General features: G+C 36.8%; 1 protein-coding gene across 2 annotated transcripts in view; it reads left to right on the top strand.

The window, feature by feature from the left end:
• Positions 1 to 19,284, top strand: part of TRIM33 (tripartite motif containing 33) — a gene marked incomplete at its 5' end in the record, with an annotated part of 158,656 nt that overhangs the window by 127,121 nt on the left and 12,251 nt on the right. For both annotated transcript variants that reach the window (XM_079696734.1, XM_079696733.1), the window contains 7 exons: positions 1,324 to 1,470; positions 1,953 to 2,070; positions 3,522 to 3,796; positions 4,401 to 4,565; positions 8,512 to 8,712; positions 17,312 to 17,444; positions 18,864 to 18,927. In XM_079696734.1, the coding sequence (XP_079552860.1) occupies positions 1,324 to 1,470; positions 1,953 to 2,070; positions 3,522 to 3,796; positions 4,401 to 4,565; positions 8,512 to 8,712; positions 17,312 to 17,444; positions 18,864 to 18,927 (1,103 nt within the window). The remainder of the gene's footprint in view (positions 1 to 1,323; positions 1,471 to 1,952; positions 2,071 to 3,521; positions 3,797 to 4,400; positions 4,566 to 8,511; positions 8,713 to 17,311; positions 17,445 to 18,863; positions 18,928 to 19,284) is intronic.

Here is a 19,284-nt window from a genome sequence, read left to right as displayed (position 1 = left end):
CCTTCATAGAAAATTGTTGAAATACTAGACACAGTTACATATAAATAAAATAAATGTCAACAGAGAATTATTTCTGAATTTCTGTCTTTTGAAATACATCTTGCCATTGAGACACAATTGTGAAATTAAAAGTACTCTCACACATATTGTTAAATTTTGAGGTCTCTTGTGACTGTTGTATATCCAGCTGAGTTGCAGTTAACCCTAATAGATTTTTGTTTTCAGAAGGACCTTGTAAATGGAGAGCATGAGCAAGCAATTATTTTTGATACCTTTTAACTTACAGTAAATACATTTTAATTATAGGTCTAAAGTAATGTTCTGAAACCATTTCAAGAACTTTTGAATTAAAAAGATGCCTCTTAATGCTAAAACATACACAAATACCTACTGATAAATCTGCCACATATTTCTAACATGCTAATGATTTAAGCAGTAGATGTCTTCTAGTGCACTGTGTTTCTAAACTTTGTAAGATAGAGGTTTTCCTATAAGCTTTATAAAAGGGATGATTTCCAGGGAAGTTGTAAATGAAACTTCTGTCATTTGAATATTTTTATCCATTGATTTACATTATAAAATGAGTAACTTATTTCCTTAGGAAAAAATTGTTCAGTAAACCCAGTTGAGTCATTTTTGTAAGAAAGTGGTTAAGAACGAAGAGGCAAGTTGTTCAGTATGCTGAATGTCAAAGGACATAGGACATCACCTGTCCCTTCTGGGAATTTTTGTTCCCAGAAAGCAGTTTATTTTTCCTTTGCAGCACTTTCCTCAAATTGGTCTTTCCTTCCACCCTCACTTACTCCCTTGTTCTTTATGAACTTTTGTCATATAAGAAGCTTCCCTAGCTCTACTCTTAGAGCTCTGGAATTCATCTTTCTCCTTTTGCCTTAAATGTTGAAAATAAGAGATTTTAACTTCAGCCTCATGCCATGCACCACAAAATTTTCTTTGGCCTGAGAAGTGTGTTAGGCTTATATAAAATTATTTCTAAAGGTCAGCTCATATGTCATAGGCTCTATATATTAGATTAGCCTAATACTATTTTTAACAAAGGCTCTTCATCTTCTGAAGGAAAGGGGAGATATCGCTAACATTAATTTCTGTATGTGGAATGTCTGTTTTGGACGACTATAGAACTAAGTTTTGGTCCCACTTTTGTTAGTGACTTTTTCCTTGATCATAGACTCATTAAATAATGAGGAGCTTATTAAGTTCTCCCATTTTTAAAAAGAAATACAGGTATTGTGTTCACTTCTAATAGAAATTATGAGTTGATTTTTTTATACAGAATTCTTCAGTGAACCTCTTGTTCTGTTTCAGAATGTTACAAAAGAAAGACAGATGAAGTTACTACAGCAACAGAATGACATCACAGGCCTTTCCCGGCAGGTGAAGCATGTTATGAACTTTACAAACTGGGCAATTGCTAGTGGTAGCAGCACGGCACTACTGTACAGCAAGCGACTGGTGAGACACATAGTATCTTATTTTTCTTTAAATTGACTTTATTAAGATATTATTTACATTCAGTGAATTGCACCTGTTTAAAGTATAGATTTTGAATTTTAGTAAAAGTTATCACCATCACCTCAAAATACAGAAAATTTCCATCACCCACAAAAGTTTTCTTATTTTTCTCTATCCCTGGCCTTAGGCAACCATTAGTCTGATTTCTCTCATTTTCTAGAATTTCATATAAATGGAATCATACAGTAAGTCTTGAGTCAATCATAGGTTTTGGAGATACCTAGTAGTATAATGTAGTTTATCACCAGAAATGGCAGAAATTCAAGCATGTGCCTTCGATTGCTAATATCGTTTTTTAAACACTGATACTGTCTCATCTGAGATGGACACTGTGGGGCTGCATGAGCTTTCATGTCTTTATCTTGTATGTTTTCTCAAGTGATATTTAATTTTAAGACTAATATGAATTTTTTCCTTTTTAGATTACTTTTCAATTGCGCCATATTTTGAAAGCACGGTGTGATCCTGTCCCTGCTGCTAATGGAGCAATACGTTTCCATTGTGATCCCACCTTCTGGGCAAAGAACGTAGTCAATTTAGGTGAGAAATAATTCGTTTTATGGCTGTAACTTGGAACACTGAATTAGGAGGAGAAAGCATCTACAACAAATTTTAGATACTTAAAGTTTTTAAACTTCATTCTAACATGTAAACTTTTTGGAAAATTTGTTCTTCATTGGAAACTTACTTCAGCTATGTTCATTACATCTTTAAGTATATATAATTATATATATACTTTAAGAATGTTGAGGGTCTCCTTTGTATAGTTTTTTAAATTACATATCATTTCTAACTTTTTCCCCACATCTTTTAAAATTGATATTGAGTGTTACATATCAGAAACTTACCAAATGGGTCTTTAGTCTTTGGAAGAATTTCTTACATGCTTAATAGCTTATGTATTAATTGTAGAAAATTGCCCACTTGAGGAGGACCTCCATCCAGTATGCTGATGTGTCCGAATGCCATGTTCTGAGGAATGTTTGAAAGATAAGAGTAGCTCTTTTCACATGGAAGACAAATGGACTTTGCTTTTGTTACTCCACAGTGTGGACCGAAGGGCCTTAAGTTACAGATAGACATACAAAACCAGCTCAATTTAAAGTAAAAGAAAACCCCCCAACACTAACCAACAATTAGAGCTGTCTACAGATTGATTAAACTCATTTTCAGAATAGTCAAGTCCTCACCATTGGAAGCTGTAAAAGCAGAAGTGGCTGGCCTTTTGTAAAAAAATGTAATCTTTGTGTATATTCATTTGCTATACCTTTAGATCAGGCATCGGCAAACTATTTTTGTGTGATGTGGTACCTAAGTTTGGTTTTTACATTTTAAAGGGTTGTAAAAGCAAACAAGTAAAAGACAAAGGGTATACGACAGATTTTATGTGGCCTGCAAAGCCTAAAGTATCTGGCTCATTACAGGAAAAAGGTTTGCCAACTCTACCTTAGATCAAACCTTACTAAAATTTGCCTTCTATCCCTAGAAAGTACCTGGCTCTATAAAAAGGAAGGAGAATTTGTCATCTCCAAGGGTATAAGTAGTTTAAAACATTCAGCATTTCCACAGAAGACAGTTTTGTAGCAATATAGTACTCTGCCCTGCACATTTTGACAATCCAAAGACAGGTGGAATCAGTATTAGCAATCTTGAGTATCCTTGAATCTTCTCAGGCTAGAGATGATTTAGACTGCCTAGATGGGCCTCCTCTAATACTGTCTCTTTCAGCTCTTTAATTTTCTGAACATCTGTGTCAAAAATAAGGGCAGATAATATATTATTCTGAGTAATCAAAAGTCAATTAATTGGCTTTGGACTATATTAGGTTTCTGATCTTCATCATCTTTAAACCTAGCTCCCATCCCTGCTGTGCTGTTGGAAACTTTGAGTGGTGATAGTTGTCAGAGGAAAGGGGAAAATATAATGATTAACCCACAAAGCAGATGTTAGTTGATGACATGTAAATTATTCTCATTTTTTAAATCCTTCAGGTAATCTAGTAATAGAGAGTAAACCAGCTCCTGGTTATACTCCTAATGTTGTAGTTGGGCAAGTTCCACCAGGGACAAACCACATTAGTAAAACCCCTGGACAGATTAACTTAGCACAGCTTCGACTCCAGCACATGCAACAACAAGTGTATGCACAGAAACATCAGCAGTTGCAACAGATGAGGATGCAGCAGCCACCTGCACCTGTACCAACAACAACAGCAACAACACAGCAGCACCCTAGACAAGCAGCCCCTCAGATGTTACAACAACAGGCGAGTATTATTATATCACTGCACTATTGGTATAAATTATGAAGACCTTGAGACTACACTCTGTCCTATATAGATGAGTTACACATTTCAAAGTTACTCATGGGGACGGAGGTCAAAGGTCAGTTTAAACATTTGCCTTGGGTATGGCAGGGATGTGGGGGAGGTGTGAGGAAGGACAAGAAGTAAATACTTACAATGGGAAACAAAATTAACTCACTAGTACTGTGGAGGTATACACGTTTTTATGCCTCTATACCAGATCTTTTTTGTTTAAACATGTGGTTTTGGGCCAAAGAGCCATGTTGTTTCCTCCTAAGATCTGACATGTTCTTTAGGCTTTTGTTCAAATCATTTCCATCCCTGTATCTTTCCTGCTCCCTCCCATCCAAATCAAAAATATTAATCCAGGGTTGATTAAGTTAATGCTGATAGGCTTTAAAACATATATACTGAGAGAAGGAGATTGGGGCAAGAGATGAGGAAAATGACTTACACTTTTTACTTTATGCCCTTCTATCCTGACAAAATTATTATCATAACGTTTTATAATTGAAAGATAAATTTATAAATATTATTACATAAATGCAATTTCTGCCTTTTGCAGCCTCCAAGATTGATCAGTGTGCAAGCAATGCAAAGAGGCAACATGAACTGTGGAGCTTTCCAAGCCCATCAGATGAGATTGGCTCAGAATGCTGCCCGAATACCAGGGATACCCAGGCACAGTGGCCCTCAGTATTCCATGATGCAGCCACACCTCCAAAGACAAGTATGCCTAGAGTTCCATTTGTAAGAATCATATAATTTTAAAACTAAAAGACAACAGTTTTCTTAATCAGTTGTGGGGTGGAGGGAGGGGTGGTCATGGATACGTTTGAGAATTTGATTAATGCTGTGTATCTTCTTGTCCCAGAAAAATATACATACAATTTTTATTAAATTCTTTTTTCACATCTTTATTGGATAATTGCTTTACAATGTTGTGTTAGTTTCTGCTGTACAACACAGTGAATCAGCTATATGTATACATATATCTCCATATCCCGTCCTCTTGAGCCTCCCTCCCACCCTCCCTATCCCACCCCTCTAAGTGTTCACAAAGCACTGAGCTGATCTCCCTGTGCTATGCAGCTGCTTCCCACTAGCCATCCATTTTGCATTTGGTAGTGTATATATGTCAGTGCTACTCTCTCACTTCATCCCAGCTTCCCCCCCCAACCCTGATGTGTCCTCACCTCCATTCTCTATATCTGCATCTTTATTCCTGCCCTGACACTAGGTTTGTCAGTACTGTTTTTTTAGATTCCATATGTATGTGTTAGCATATGCTATTTGTTTTTCTCTTTCTGACTTACTTCACTCTGTACAAAAGACTCATACAGACTTCATCCACCTCACTACAAATAACTCAATTTCGTTCCTTTTTATGGCTGAGTAATATTCCATTGTGTGTGTGTGTGCCACATCTTCTTTATCCATTCATCTGTCGATGGACATTTAGGTTGCTTCCATGTCCTGGCTATTGTAAATAGTGCTGCAGTGAACATTGTGGTACATGACTCTTTTTCAATTATGGTTTTCTCAGGGTATATGCCCAGTAGTTGGATTGCTGGGTCATATGGTAGTTCTGTTTTTCGTTTTTTAAGGAATCTCCGTACTCTTCTCCATAGTGGCTGTATCTATTTACATTCCTGTCAGCAGTACAGGAGGGTTCCCCTTTCTCCACATCCTCTCCAGCATTTATTGTTTGTAGATTTTTTGATGATGGCCATTCTGACCAGCGTGAGGTGATACCTCACTGTGGTTTTGATTTGCATTTCTCTAATGATTAGTGGTGTTGAGCATCTTTTCATGTGTTTGTTGGCAATCTGTATGTCTTCTTTGGAGAAATGTCTAAATTTTTATTAAATTTTAAGAGTTTCTTTGATGTCATTAAACCCATTGTATACTTTGGGTTGAGAATCTCTGATCTAGTCCAACCAATTCATTTTACAGAAGTGAAAAACAAAGGAGCTTGTTATGTACCCACAATCATAAGAGACAATGGTAGAATTAAGATTAAAACTTTAATTTCCTAAAATTGTTCCTCTGCTCTTTTTTTTTTTTTTTTTTTTCTGTACGTGGGCCTCTCACTGCTGTGGCCTCTCCCGTTGCGGAGCACAGGCTCCGGACACACACAGGCTCCGCGGCCATGGCTCGCGGGCCCAGCCGCTCCGCGGCATGTGGGATCTTCCGGGATCGGGGCACGAACCCGTGTCCCCTGCATCGGCAGGCGGACTCTCAACCACTGCGCCACCAGGGAAGCCCTCCTCTGCTCTTTTAATGTGACATTTTGACTTTGTTTTTTTCTCTTCACTCAGTATTGTTCCTTTTAGGATGGATATACCTACTCTTAAAAATAAGTGTGTTTAGAGGCATGTTTTCTAATCTTTGCTTGAATAGTAGATTATATTTGTATAGGAGGTAGATTATAAATATGAGGCTACTTTTGCATAGGATTTCTAGTTATATAAAAAATAAAGGTCATTTTATAATTGTCAGAGTGATGTTTCTCAAAGCATGATTTAAAGACCATCAGAATGACTGGGGAACCATGTCTGAAATAGATTCTGAACCATATCCACTGAATCAAAATTTCCAGGAGGGGAGTACTCATAAATATGTGAACTTTTACTGACTCAGATCGATCTGCACACTGAAGTCCTAGATCAGCGATCCTTCAACTTTTTGGCCCAGTTACCTCCAGAAAGACTTTTGAAAAATACACACTCCCTCACATTTGAAGGTTGACGTTTAAAACTTCCATTACAAGTTTAAGTTTAAGTAGTTGCAAAGGACATACTGTTTAGCATATTGTAAATATTGACATTATAAAGTAAAACCCTTACATTATTCTTGTAAGTGGATCTACTGGAGTCCCAAATACAGAGGCAAGTTCTTTTTTGAAAGTCAAAATTATATACTCCCTTTTCCCTATGGACTTGAATTTCTGTTCTACTTTTACAGAATTTTATGTTAATGTATTTAAGATACAGATTTAAGATATTCCCAAGTTTGATAGACTTGTGAATCAGTTTGTTGCAATTTTCTGCTGGAAAGATGTCTGTTGCAATTTGAAAATTCTTAAATTTCCAGTTTATAATGCAGTTATTAAACTTTAAAACTTTTTCTTTAGACCAAATTTTCATTACAATTATTCCCATACAGTTGTTTAAACAATATATTTACATGGTTTAAGATTATTAGGAAACAAAAATAAAATTCTTTTAGATATACATTTCTTTATTAGATACATGGAGACTTTCCCCTTCCTTCATTTATGCATGTTTGTATGTCTGTTACCTTGTACTGTTAGAGTAAGTCAGAATTCGACGCCGATTTTTATTACTAGTTTTTTTTTGTTGTTGTTGTTTTTATGTGATGCTCAGGAAACTTGTTCACAAAAATTTGTATCTGGGAACTCAAAATGATTTTTAAAATCTTTTTTTATCAGTTGACAACTTCTTCAGGTCTTTCTTTGTTTTTGTTGATCACCAAGTATCAGAACCCACTCAAAGATTACCCAGGTTTCAGAGCCAGGTACTTTGTCAGCAACTTGACACCTTTATTTTCAACTGTACCTCTGTCTGTCTCTTCAGAAGATTTTTTGTTTGTTTTGTTTTTCACCCTGGGGCAATATGCTAGATAAGATTGGGAATGAGTTAAAGATGTGTTGTTTTGTATTTTGTTTTTGGAGGAGAAGGGCAGTGGTGAAAGAAGTAGTTGGAAAAAAGAACTCACAAACCATGGCACATTTTTAGGTAAATTGGGTTTTTTTCAGGAAAAAAGTATATATGAAGGTCGACTACCTAGACTTTAATTTCCTTAAAAGTATTCACATATCCATGTACCCCTTAGTGTACTTGGAAAGCCTTCAAGTATTACCAGGGGGCAGGTACACCCTTTGGAAAGGTGCAGAAGCTACATAATTGGATTAACCAACCATCTCAGAACATTGTCCTTAGACTTTTGGGCCCCTACAGAAATCACTGAATGTTAGAATTTTAAGTTTTTAAATACTTCAGATGATTTATATGTGTATAGTAATTTATTTCCCAAAGATTTTAATCTGTTTACTGTCTTAAATGATCCTCATAACACTCCTCATAAAGACAGGTATCCATTTTCATTCATCATTATCCACATTTCTCAATTACCAAGATTGTGATTTGGCCTAAAGTCACATAGTATTGAGAGTCAGGAATTGATACCACGTTTCCATTTGTAAATTCATTGTTCTTTCTACCATATCAGTTACATAATACACAATTATACAATTAATTATTTTTATTTTAAAAAAGACAAAAGTGTCAAAGTGAAATATAGGCAGAACAGTGGCTTTCCTGGTCTGATGTTTGGAAACCTTAGGAGCTTCCAGATCATCTATTTATATATATCTTTGTTAGAAGTAAAACCATATCACCAGTCTGACAGGGTACAATTATTGGCAAGTCTATTTTTTTCTAAATACTACACAAAAATGAATAGAAAAATGATAAGTTTGAATTTTGTTTTTCCTGCATAAGTTTGAGAGGGCCTACTTCTTTGTTTCTCAACCAGAGGTATCAAACTCTGAACTTGTGTATCCTTCCTAAACTGAAACTTGTTGTCAAGGTATTGTTCATATTTGGATATCCTGGCAGATCAAGTAATGATAACATCTTTTTTCCTAACAGCACTCAAACCCAGGGCATGCTGGACCCTTTCCTGTTGTGTCGGTGCACAACAACCCAGTCAATCCAACCAGCCCTACTACAGCTACTATGGCAAATGCAAATCGAGGTCCCACCAGCCCATCTGTTACAGCAATAGAACTAATTCCTTCAGTTACCAATCCAGAAAACCTTCCGTCGCTGCCAGATATTCCACCCATACAGGTTTGTATTTAAGTTGAGTGAGAGATTTAAAACCTTGTGTTAATTAGGGACTTAGAGTATATATTTCTGGTTGTTTTTGTTTTTTTTAAATTCAGGAGCAATATGTTTTTTGAAATTTCCAAAAAGTAGAGTATAAATAATTTGAATTTTAAAAAGTTATGTGTGCTAAAACTAACACTCCTCAGTATTTTAAAGCTACAGAGTGTCAGCTTTGCTGATCTTTCTGTCATCTGCCAGCAGGCAAACCTTGTGTTAAATGAAGCACTTCTGATGTAGGTTTAGATCCAGAGAGGAGACCCAGTACCAAAATACAGTTAAATTTTTGTCAGTCTTCTATTAGGTGCAAAAGGGATAGTCAGCCCTGGGTGCAAACAGGTTGTACTGAGAAAGGAAGAGATTGGAAGGTCTAGATATTAGGCATGTGGTGGTGGGGGGGGTTGTTTACTGAGAGAGGAAGTAATAATGAGGAGTAGAAGATGGAATGGGAAGGGCCTCTGAGCTGTCTTGTCCCTTTCACCTGTAGCGTTTTCCTAAAGAAAAATATCATTCAGTGCCTTCTGAAATTTCATAAATTCATTTGAATTAGAAGCATTTTATTTTTAAATGTAAATATAAAACTTGAAGGTTGTACTGGGTCATTTCAAGCATTGTATGAGTTATTCAGAGTCAGGGGTCACCATGGGAACAAGGAGCAGTGAAATTACTAAGACACTAGGACCCGTGACTCTCTACTCTTCGTTGCGGTGCGCAGGCTTCTCACTGCGGTGGCTTCTCTTGTTGAGGAGCACAGGCTCTAGGTTCGCGGGCTTCAGTAGTTGGTGGCACGTGTGGGCTTCAGTAATTGTGGCGCACGGGCTTACTTGCTCTGTGGTACGTGAGATCTTCCCGGACCAGGGATCGAACACGTGTCCCCTGCATTGGCAGGCGGATTCTTAACCACTGTGCCACCAGGGAAGCCTCTGTAGTGGTGTTGAGAGTACTGGACTACTATATAGAATGGAAAATTTTGGAAAATATCAATAAAAAGTAAAATTTATAAGTTGTAAGCTTATAATTTATAAACTTTCAGTTTAATGCTTGAAATCATCTCATATGATATATAATATCCCTATTTCATGGAAGAGAGTAAGAGTGGTTAGTGACTTTCTCAGTGTCACCCAGTAAATGGGTAAGTTGGAATTCAAAGCCCAGCTCCTGATTACTGAACTGAGAAAGTCCAGTTCTCTCCCCACTTCTGTCCATAGAGATAGCAAGGAGGTGGTTTGAGATCATAGGCCTGGAAAGGTAGAGTATTAAGGGCCTTTGGGCAACCAGAGAGAGGTAGGTACAGTATTAAAGGAGTCATTTAAGTTTTACTAAGCACTCATGCTAAAGTGCCTGGGCATTGAAGATAAAAAGAAACAAGACTTTGTTCCAGTTCTTAAGAAACTTTCAAATGGAAAAGAAAGGTTGCTCATGTCAAACTTAACATAATCTGCTAGGGCCACTCCCACAGAGAGCAGACAGAGGAAGGATGGATGCTCCACATCTTTGAAAAGCTGGGCATCATAAGGGAAATGGGTCATTATTAGATTTTCCTTGTCATCTTTTCCCAGAAGAACTTTGAAATCAAGACAAGAGGCTCCAGAATATATCCCCTCCCATCTTTAGTTTTTTAAAGTGGGGTAGAAGGAGCAGAATCCATACCTTCTCTTATGAACCGTCTCTTCCTTGCAGACATAATGCCTAACCTTATTTTTATTTACTGATTTATTAAAGTATTGACTGCTTTAAAAAACTGAGATATAATTCACATACCCATAAAATCCAACTTTAAAAAATGTACATACAATTCAGTCAGTGGTTCTTACTACATTCACAAGATTGTGCAACTATCACCACTGACTAATCCAGAACATTTTCATCACCCCGAAAGAAACTACCCATTTGCAGTCCACTCTCCATTTCCCTCTTTCCCAGCCCTTGGAAATCACAGATTTACTTTGTTTTTATGGATTTGCCTATTCTGGACATTTTGTATGAATGGAATGATGCAATATATGGCCTTTTGTGTCTGGCTTCTTTATCTTAGCATAATGTTTATCAGGTCCAAACACGTTGAAGCATGTATCAGTACTTAATTCCTTCTTATGGCTGAATATTCCGTTCTGTGAATATACCACATTTGTTCCTCCATCCATCAGTTGATGGGTTTCCACTTCTTGGCTATTAGGAATAATGCTGCTATGAACTTTTGTGTGTAAGTTTTTGTGAACTTGTAGGTTACCAGTTCTCTATGTAAATTTCTAGGAGTGGAATTTCAGGGTCATATTGTATGTTTAAGTTTTTGAGGAACTGCCAAACTCTTTTCCACAGTGGGTGCACCATGTTACATTCCCACCAACAGTGTCAGTGTATGAGGATTTCAATTTTTCCACATCCTTGTCAACGCTCGTTATTGTCACCTGCTTTTAAGAGCAATTAGAGGTGGGTACCACAAAAGTACAACCACAGTAAGAAGTAGTTAACCATATTAATCAAAACTAGAAAGGGAAGCAAACCTATTATCTCTTGAAGAATCATCTACTTTTTCTCCTATCCTGTAGTTTCCATGGTATAGGGAAAAGAAAAGAATCCTGGTGGAGGTTACACAGGAAGCAGACAAAGTAGCATTAACTATGCAACACAGACAGGAAATAAATACAAAGCAATTTCAGGTATTTGTTGATATATCTTAATACTGATCATTACAGCTATCCAGTATAGAGTAGAAGTTGATTTAAAGAGAATTCTCTCAACTTGAATTATTTTTTATTTCACTCTACTATCCGTCTCCAGTGGAGTTATAATATGTGGTAGTAATTTTGACCTTGAGGGGATACATGATGAACCTAAATACTTTTTCAGTAGCTAAATGAATATTAGAATCTGTTCAGATTAGATTATAATTAATAGATGTAGTATTCTAATATATTCTTTGTAAACAATTTTCTGTATTTGGAAAATATGTACTTAATTTATCTGGATACTATACTGGATAATATGAAGTCTTGGGAAAACAATGTGCGTCTTTCAGATATTCACATGTAAATTTAAATGTTATAGAATACCCATTTCTGTACTGTGTCCCCAGTACTGGCTGTCTTCCATCTTTACCAATATGATAGGTAAAAATGATGTTTGGTTATTTCATTTATATTTCTTTTATTCATGTGGTTTGTTATCTTTTCTCAGGTTCACTGATTATTTGAATTTTTTTGTGGATTGTCTTTTTCCTTTGAATTCATAGAAATTATTTATATAATACTTACCTATTCCATGCAGTTATTTAAGGATGCTTAAAAAACATTGGTTTAATGAATATGTGTTAGAAGTTAGACTTCTAACTTTATTTATAGTGACTCTTCATCCACGTCTGGTGAAATATCGAGGTAAATACTTAAGCTAGCATTTCCATGTTGGTGCTGTAGTGGCATCAGGGAAGCCCTTTTATATACTTGCCGGTTTGCCTCTTCCTAATCTTTCCACTCTTCTAGCCTTAGGATTGTCTCTCTGGCCAGAGATATAAATCGCAGGTGGGAGAGAATAAAAGGAGTGGGAGTAGAAGTAGGTAACTTGTGACTTTCATGTCTGTTTTGAATCATCCTCTCCTCCTTTATGTTTAGGTGAGATATAGAGCAAATTTTATCTGTGGCTCGTGTTAGGAACTGCCCCTCTTCACAAATCCTCTAGTTAACTCTAGTTGCAGCTAGGGATTTTCCTGTAGTTACAGCTTACAAGTGAATCCTTGGCCAGTAGCTCTGACCACTGAGCAGGTGCAACTCCTAATATCTCTTAATCGTCCCTCTAGCTAGCCCATGGCAAACTCTCACCTTTAGCCTTTTATGTCTTTGAGATGAGGTTTTTAAAGGGCTTTTCTGAGAAAGGCCTGTTTACCTTTTTTTAAATTGAGGTATAATTGACATGTAACATATATTATTTTCAGTTGTTCAACATAGTAATTTGATATTTGTATACATTGCAAAATGATTATCACAGTAATTCTAGTTAACATCAGTCACCATACATAGTGTAAAAATTTTGTGTGTATGAGATGAGGGCTTTGAAGATTTTCTCTCTTAGCAACTTTCAGATATACAGTAGAGTATTAATTATAGTCATCATGCTGTACATTACCTCCCTATGATTTATTTTATAACTAGAAGTTTGTACCTTTCGATTCCTTTCACCCATTTCACCCACCTACCAACTCTGGCAACCACAGATCTATCTCTCTATTTACAAGCTTGATTCTATGTTTGTTTGTTTGTTTGTTTGTTTTTAAATTCCACATATAACTGAGATCATATGGTATTTGTCTTTCTCTGACTTATCTCACTTAGCTCAATGCCTTCAGGTCCATCCATATTGTCACAAGTGACAAGGTTTCCTTTTTTTTTATGGCTAATATTCCATTGTGTATATAGATATAGCACATATTCTTTATTCATTCATCTGTAGCTTTATCTGTTCATCTGTTGATGGACACTTAGGTTGCTTCCATAACTTTGTTATTATAAATAATGTTGCAGTGAACATGGGGGTGCATATATATTTCAAATTTGTGTTTTGGGGGGCTTCCCGGGTGGTCCAGTGGTTAAGACTCTGTACTTCCACTGCAGGGGGCATGGGTTCGATCTTTGGTCTGGGAACTAAGATCCTGCATGCCGTGCAGTGCAGCCAAAAACATAAATAAAATTTTTTTTAAAATTAGTGTTTTTGTTTCTTCTTTTTTTCTTCATATAAATACCCAGGAGTGGAATTGCTGGATCATATGATAGTTCTATTTTTAAAGAAATTTCTGTACTGTTTTCCATAGTGGATGTACCAAATTACATTACCACTACAGTGCACAAGGTTCCTTTTTCTCTACATCATTACCAACACTTGTTATCTCTTGTCTTTTTAATAGCCATTCTAACTGGGGTGAGGTGATTGCTTGTTGTGGTTTTGATTTGCATTTCCCTGATGATTAGTGATGTTGTGCACCTTTGCATGTACCTGCTGGTTATCTCTATGTCTTCTTTGGAAAAATGTCTATTCAGGTGCTCTGCCCAATTTTTTTTTTGGCTGCGTTGGGTCTTAGTTGTGGCACACAGGATCTTTCGTTGTGGTGCAGGTTCTTCGTTGTGGCATGCGGGCTTCTCTCTAGTTGTGGCTTGCGGGTTTTCTCTCTCTAGTTATGGCATACAGGCTCCAGGGCATGTGGGCTCTGTGCTTGTGATGCTCAGGGTCCAGAGTGTGAGGGCTCTGTAGTTTGCAGCATGCCCGGTCTCTCGTTGAGGTGCATGAGCTCAGTGGTTGTGTCGTGCAGGCTTAGTTGCTTCGCACACGTGGGATCTTAGTTCCCCGACCAGGGATCGAACCTGCGTCCCCTGCAGTGGAAGGTGGATTCTCTACCACTGGACCACCAGGGAAGTCCCTCTGCCCAATTTTTAATTGGATTGTTTGAGGGTTTTTTTGTTTTGTTTTTTTGGCTGTGCCTTGCAGCATGCAGGATCTTAGTTCCCCAGCCAGGGGTCGAATCCACACCCTCTGCAGTGGAAGCACGGAGTCTTAACCACTGGACTCCAGGGAAGTCCCTGGATTGTTTGATTTTTTGCTATTGAGTTGTATGAGTTCTTTATGTATTTTGGATATTAACCCTTTATCAGATATATGATTTGTGAATATTTTCTCTCATTCAGTAAGTTTCCTTTTCATTTTGTTGATGGTTTCCTTGCTGTGCAAAAGCTCTTTAGTTTGATGTAGTCCCACTTGTTTATTTTTGCTTTTGGAATCAGATCCAAAAGATGATTGCCAAAATCAACATCCAGGAGCTTACTGCCTATGTTTTCTTATAGAAGTTTTATGGTTTCAGGTCTTACATTTCAGTTCTTTAATCCCTTTTGCGTTGATTTCTGTGTATGGTGTAAGATAGTAGTCTGATTCCATTCTTTTGCATGTGGCTGTCCAGTTTTCCAACTGTCCAACGTTGTTTATTGAAGAGACTGTCCTTTCCCCTTTGTATATTCTTGGCTCCTTTGTCTAAAATTAACTGACCATATAGGTGTAGGTTTATTTCTGGCCTCTTTATTTTGTTCCATTGATCTGTATGTCTGGTTTTATGCCAACACCATACTGTTTTGATTACTGTAGCTTTGTAATATAGTTTGATATCCTGGCCTGCGATGCCTCCAGCTTTCTTCTTTCTCAAGATTTCTTGGCTATTTGGTTTTTTTGTGGTTCCACAGAAATTGTAGGATTGTTCTATTTCTGTGAAAAATACCGTTGGAATTTTGATAGGGATTGCATTGAATTTGTAGATTGCTTTGGGTATAATGGACATTTTAATAATATTAATTCTTCTAATCCATGAGCCCAGAGTATCTTTACATTTATTTGTGTCTTCTTCAGTTTCTTTTATCAGTGTTTCACAGTTTTCAGTGTAGATATCTTTGACCTCCTTGGTTAAATTTATTTCTGGGTAGTTTATGCTTTTTCATGTGATTTTAAACGGGATTGTTTTCTTTTTTTCTTTCTCTTTTTCTGTGTGTGTGTGTGTGTGTGTGTGTGTGTGTGTGTGTGTGTGAGATGTGCTTTATTTGGCCACACCACATGGCTTGCAGAATCTCATTTCCCTGACCAGGGGTTGAACCTGGGCCTGGTAGTGAAAGCCTGGCATCCTAACCACTAGGCCACCAGGGAACTCTCCTGGGATTGTTTTTTTAATTTCTCTTTCTGATAGTTCATTATTAGTATATAGAAATGCAGCAGATTTTCATATATTGATTTTGTGTCTTGCAACTTTACTGAATTCATTTATTCTTACAGTTTTTTGGTGGAGTCTTTAGGATTTTCTATATATAATATCATGTCATCTGCAAACAGTGACAGTTTGATTTCTTTTTTTCCAATTTGGATGCCTTTTATTTCTTTTTCTTGTCTAATTCTCTGGCTAGGACTTCTAATACTATGTTGAATAAAAGTGGTGAGAGTGGGCATCCTTGTCTTGTTCCTGATCTTACAGGAGAAGCTTTCACTTCTTCAGCTTTTCACTGTTAGGTGTGATGTTAGCTGTGGGCATATCATAAATGGCCCTTATTATATTGAGGTACATTCCCTCTGTACCCACTTTTTTGATAAGGTCAACTTATATTTATGATGAAAACAATTTACTTTAGGAGAGTCCTCCCTTGCCTGTAATGTGCTGTGAGCTGCTTTATTCTGATCATTTTTATATCAGTCCAATCCTACCTTGGTTTGTGTCTATAGTTTTCTTCAGAGTTTCTACTTTGATGCCATTCTTTCCTGTTTTATAGCCTTGAAAATCAGTGTGATTTTGAGAGGAGAGTGAGAAGTAAATGTATATGTTCAGCTTTCTGGGTTTTTTTTGTTTGTTTTAAATATTTATTTATTTATTTAATTTTTGGCTGCATTGGGTCTTAGTTGGGCATGTGGGATCTTCCGTTGTGGTTTGAGGGCTTCTCTCTAGTTGTGGCGCTTGGGCTCCAGAGTGCACTCGCTCAGTAGTTGCGTCACGCAGGCTCTCTAGTTGTGGCACGCGGGCTCCAGAGCTCATGGGCTCTGTAGTCACGGTGTGCAGGCTTAGTTGCCACATGCCATGTGGGATCTTAGTTCCCCAACCAGGTATCGACTGGCGTCCTCTGTATTGCAAGACGGATTCTTAACCACTGGACCACTCAGGAAGTCCCCAGTTTTCTGTTTTGAATGAGAAGTAGATTTGCCTAAAAAATAATCTTGCCTCTAGTAGAAGATTAAAAGAGGCAGGTGTGGGTAAAAGTAGATCAGTAAGCAAGAAGATTAGCAGTTACTTAAGTAAGAATAGTTTAACTATCTCTGATATGGAATAGTATAAAATTTTTCTTAAGGTAATTTTCATAATTAAGTAGTGTTTGTTACTATTTCTTACATAAATATTTTCTCATTTCATCATCACAGTTCTTCATTGTGGGTGGGATGTTTAAAAACAGGGGACTGATATTCAAATTGGGAACCAGCTCACAGTCACAGTGCGAGCTCCTCTGGCTTTAACCTTCTGCATATAAAGTGCGAAAAGGGCTCAGTTTTCCTGTTGACTGCTGGCTTTTTTGTGTGTAATAAGGGAACTTATATCCCAGGCTAAAGGCTTTCCGTTGAGTATACAGACTTTTCAAAGCACTTAAGTTAGGTACTGACATGATTCTGTACCTACTTAGTTGAATGATTCTGGCAGGACCATGGATACTGATACTAGGGGCAGGATGCTGAAAACAGGATCCTGCATCAACCTTGAAAAAACGCAAAAATGTAAGAGTGTGTCAGAGGTATTTTCATAGTAAAACACAAAGGATTTAGTGGGTTATTGGGTTTGTCTTGAGCTCCAAATCATTTACTGAAGCATATTAATTATAGCTATATTCACATAAACTGTATACTATTTGGGTCCTCGAGGGAGCATAAGGAAGCAACAATTAAGCCAAGTTTGATATAAGGTAATCTGTTTATTAGTAAACTGTGAGCATAAATGATTATACTAATGAAATTAATAACTTCTCTGCTTTAATCAAAGCAAATTTATCTTTTTGTTCTTTTTCTTTAGTTGGAAGATGCTGGTTCAAGTAGTTTAGATAACCTACTAAGTAGATACATCTCAGGCAGTCACCTACCCCCACAGCCCACAAGCACCATGAATCCCTCCCCAGGACCCTCTGCCCTATCTCCAGGATCATCAGGTAAAGTCAACTGAGGTACTGTCTCATTTCTTTAACACCTTAAAAAAGTATCCCTCGGTATATGTATTAGGGTTCTCCAGAGAAATAGCACCAATAGGAGAGGGCTGTGTGTATAGAGAGAGAGAGAGAAGACAGAGGTTAAGGAATTAATTGGTCCACTTGATTGTTAGGGCTGGCAATTCTGAAACCTGCAGGGCAGTTAGCAGGGTGGAGACAAAGGGAAGAATTGATGCTAGTCTTGAATCGAGGCAAAATTCCTTCTTGCTCTGGTGACCTCAGTCTTTTCTCTTAAGGTCTTCAACTAATTAGAGGCCCACTCTCATTGTGTTTTACTCAGAGTCTACTGATTTAAGTGTCAGTGACATCTAAAAAATACCATTGCAGCAGCATCTGGATTGGTGTTTGGCCAAACAACTAGCCAAGTTGAGACATATACTTAACCATTGCAGTAACATTTTTTTTTCCTGATTGTTCTAATTATTTTTCTTTCAATACTGCGGGCAAGCTTCAGCAAACTGAAATAATAATATATATCTGTAGTGTACACTGTTCAGAACTCTAATGTACCCCTCCCTCAACCCCCAGTTATATTCATGTTTTTTGCTGGATTTGTAGATGAATTTAATTTCTATGCCTTCTATTTTACAATACAGGTTGTCATTTGAAGAATTCTTTGGTTTAAATCCAAGTTTAAAACACTTTGTTAAATAATGAAAAAACTGAAAATTTGTTTAAAAAGCAACAATTGAGGAAGGGCAAGTGAATTTTCAATTTGCAGTTAAAAACTTAAAATTTACTGGAAACTATTAAAATGTGACTAATCAGGTCCTGAGCTATAGACCTCTTCCAAAATCCCAGTTTTATTAACCCTATTACATGAATGAGTGATTAAAGCATCTCCAAATAGATTGACAGTGCAGAAGTGGTTATGGGATATATTCATGGTTTCTTACTGAAACATACCACCTCATTATTTCTACAGTAAGAGTAGTTCAGCTCTAAATGTGGGTTTTTCATGAGATGCATCATTAATACATTTTTTGCATCATATTATTTTTGAGGTTTAATATAAGTATTCCAGGACTTTTAGAAGGAAGAATAATTAATAGGAATCTAGGTAGGATATTTACCAAATGCATGGGGCAGCAAATAGCTTTCTCTTGATAACGGTGGTTTCCGTTGATTGAATAGTGGTGCTCTGAGAGGATTCTGAGAATGGTATCTGTGCTCAGCTGAGAGAAACTGATTGATAGCTGTCAACAATAACACATGAAATCCTTGACTTAGAGACTAAGACAAGGGCTGATTTCCAGGAATTGCTGAATTACCTTATAATGATACTTGAATTCTGTAATTAGTCGGTAGAATTCTGAATTTTCTTACCTGCATAGTTATTCATTTTGACTTATTATTTTTCAGGTTTATCCAATTCTCACACACCTGTGAGACCCCCTAGTACTTCTAGTACTGGTAGTCGAGGCAGGTGAGTATTTACATTATTAATAGCTTTATTTTTTCTTTTTATCAAGAAAAATTTCAAATACGTATTCTAAAAAGTAGATTATTATAATGAACTCCTGTATACTTTTCACCCATCTTCAACAATGATCAAGTTATGGCCAGTCTTATTTCTTCTATACTCCTACCCATTCCCCCCGTTCTAAATTATTTCGAGATAAATCTCAGACATTTTATCATTTTACTTGTGGTTTTTTCAGTATATATCACTTAAAGGTAAGAATTTAAAAGTTTTATAACTATGGAACCATTATCACACCTAAAAAAATTTAATAGCTGACTCTCTAATAATCAGTAGAGCTCTAGTTAATGTTCAGATTTC

Source organism: Hyperoodon ampullatus (assembly GCF_949752795.1).
Source record: "Hyperoodon ampullatus genome assembly, chromosome: 2".
Taxonomy (NCBI): Eukaryota; Metazoa; Chordata; class Mammalia; order Artiodactyla; family Ziphiidae; genus Hyperoodon; species Hyperoodon ampullatus.
The sequence above is the reverse complement of the archived record's forward strand: the minus strand, read 5'-3'. Positions and strand labels throughout refer to the sequence as shown.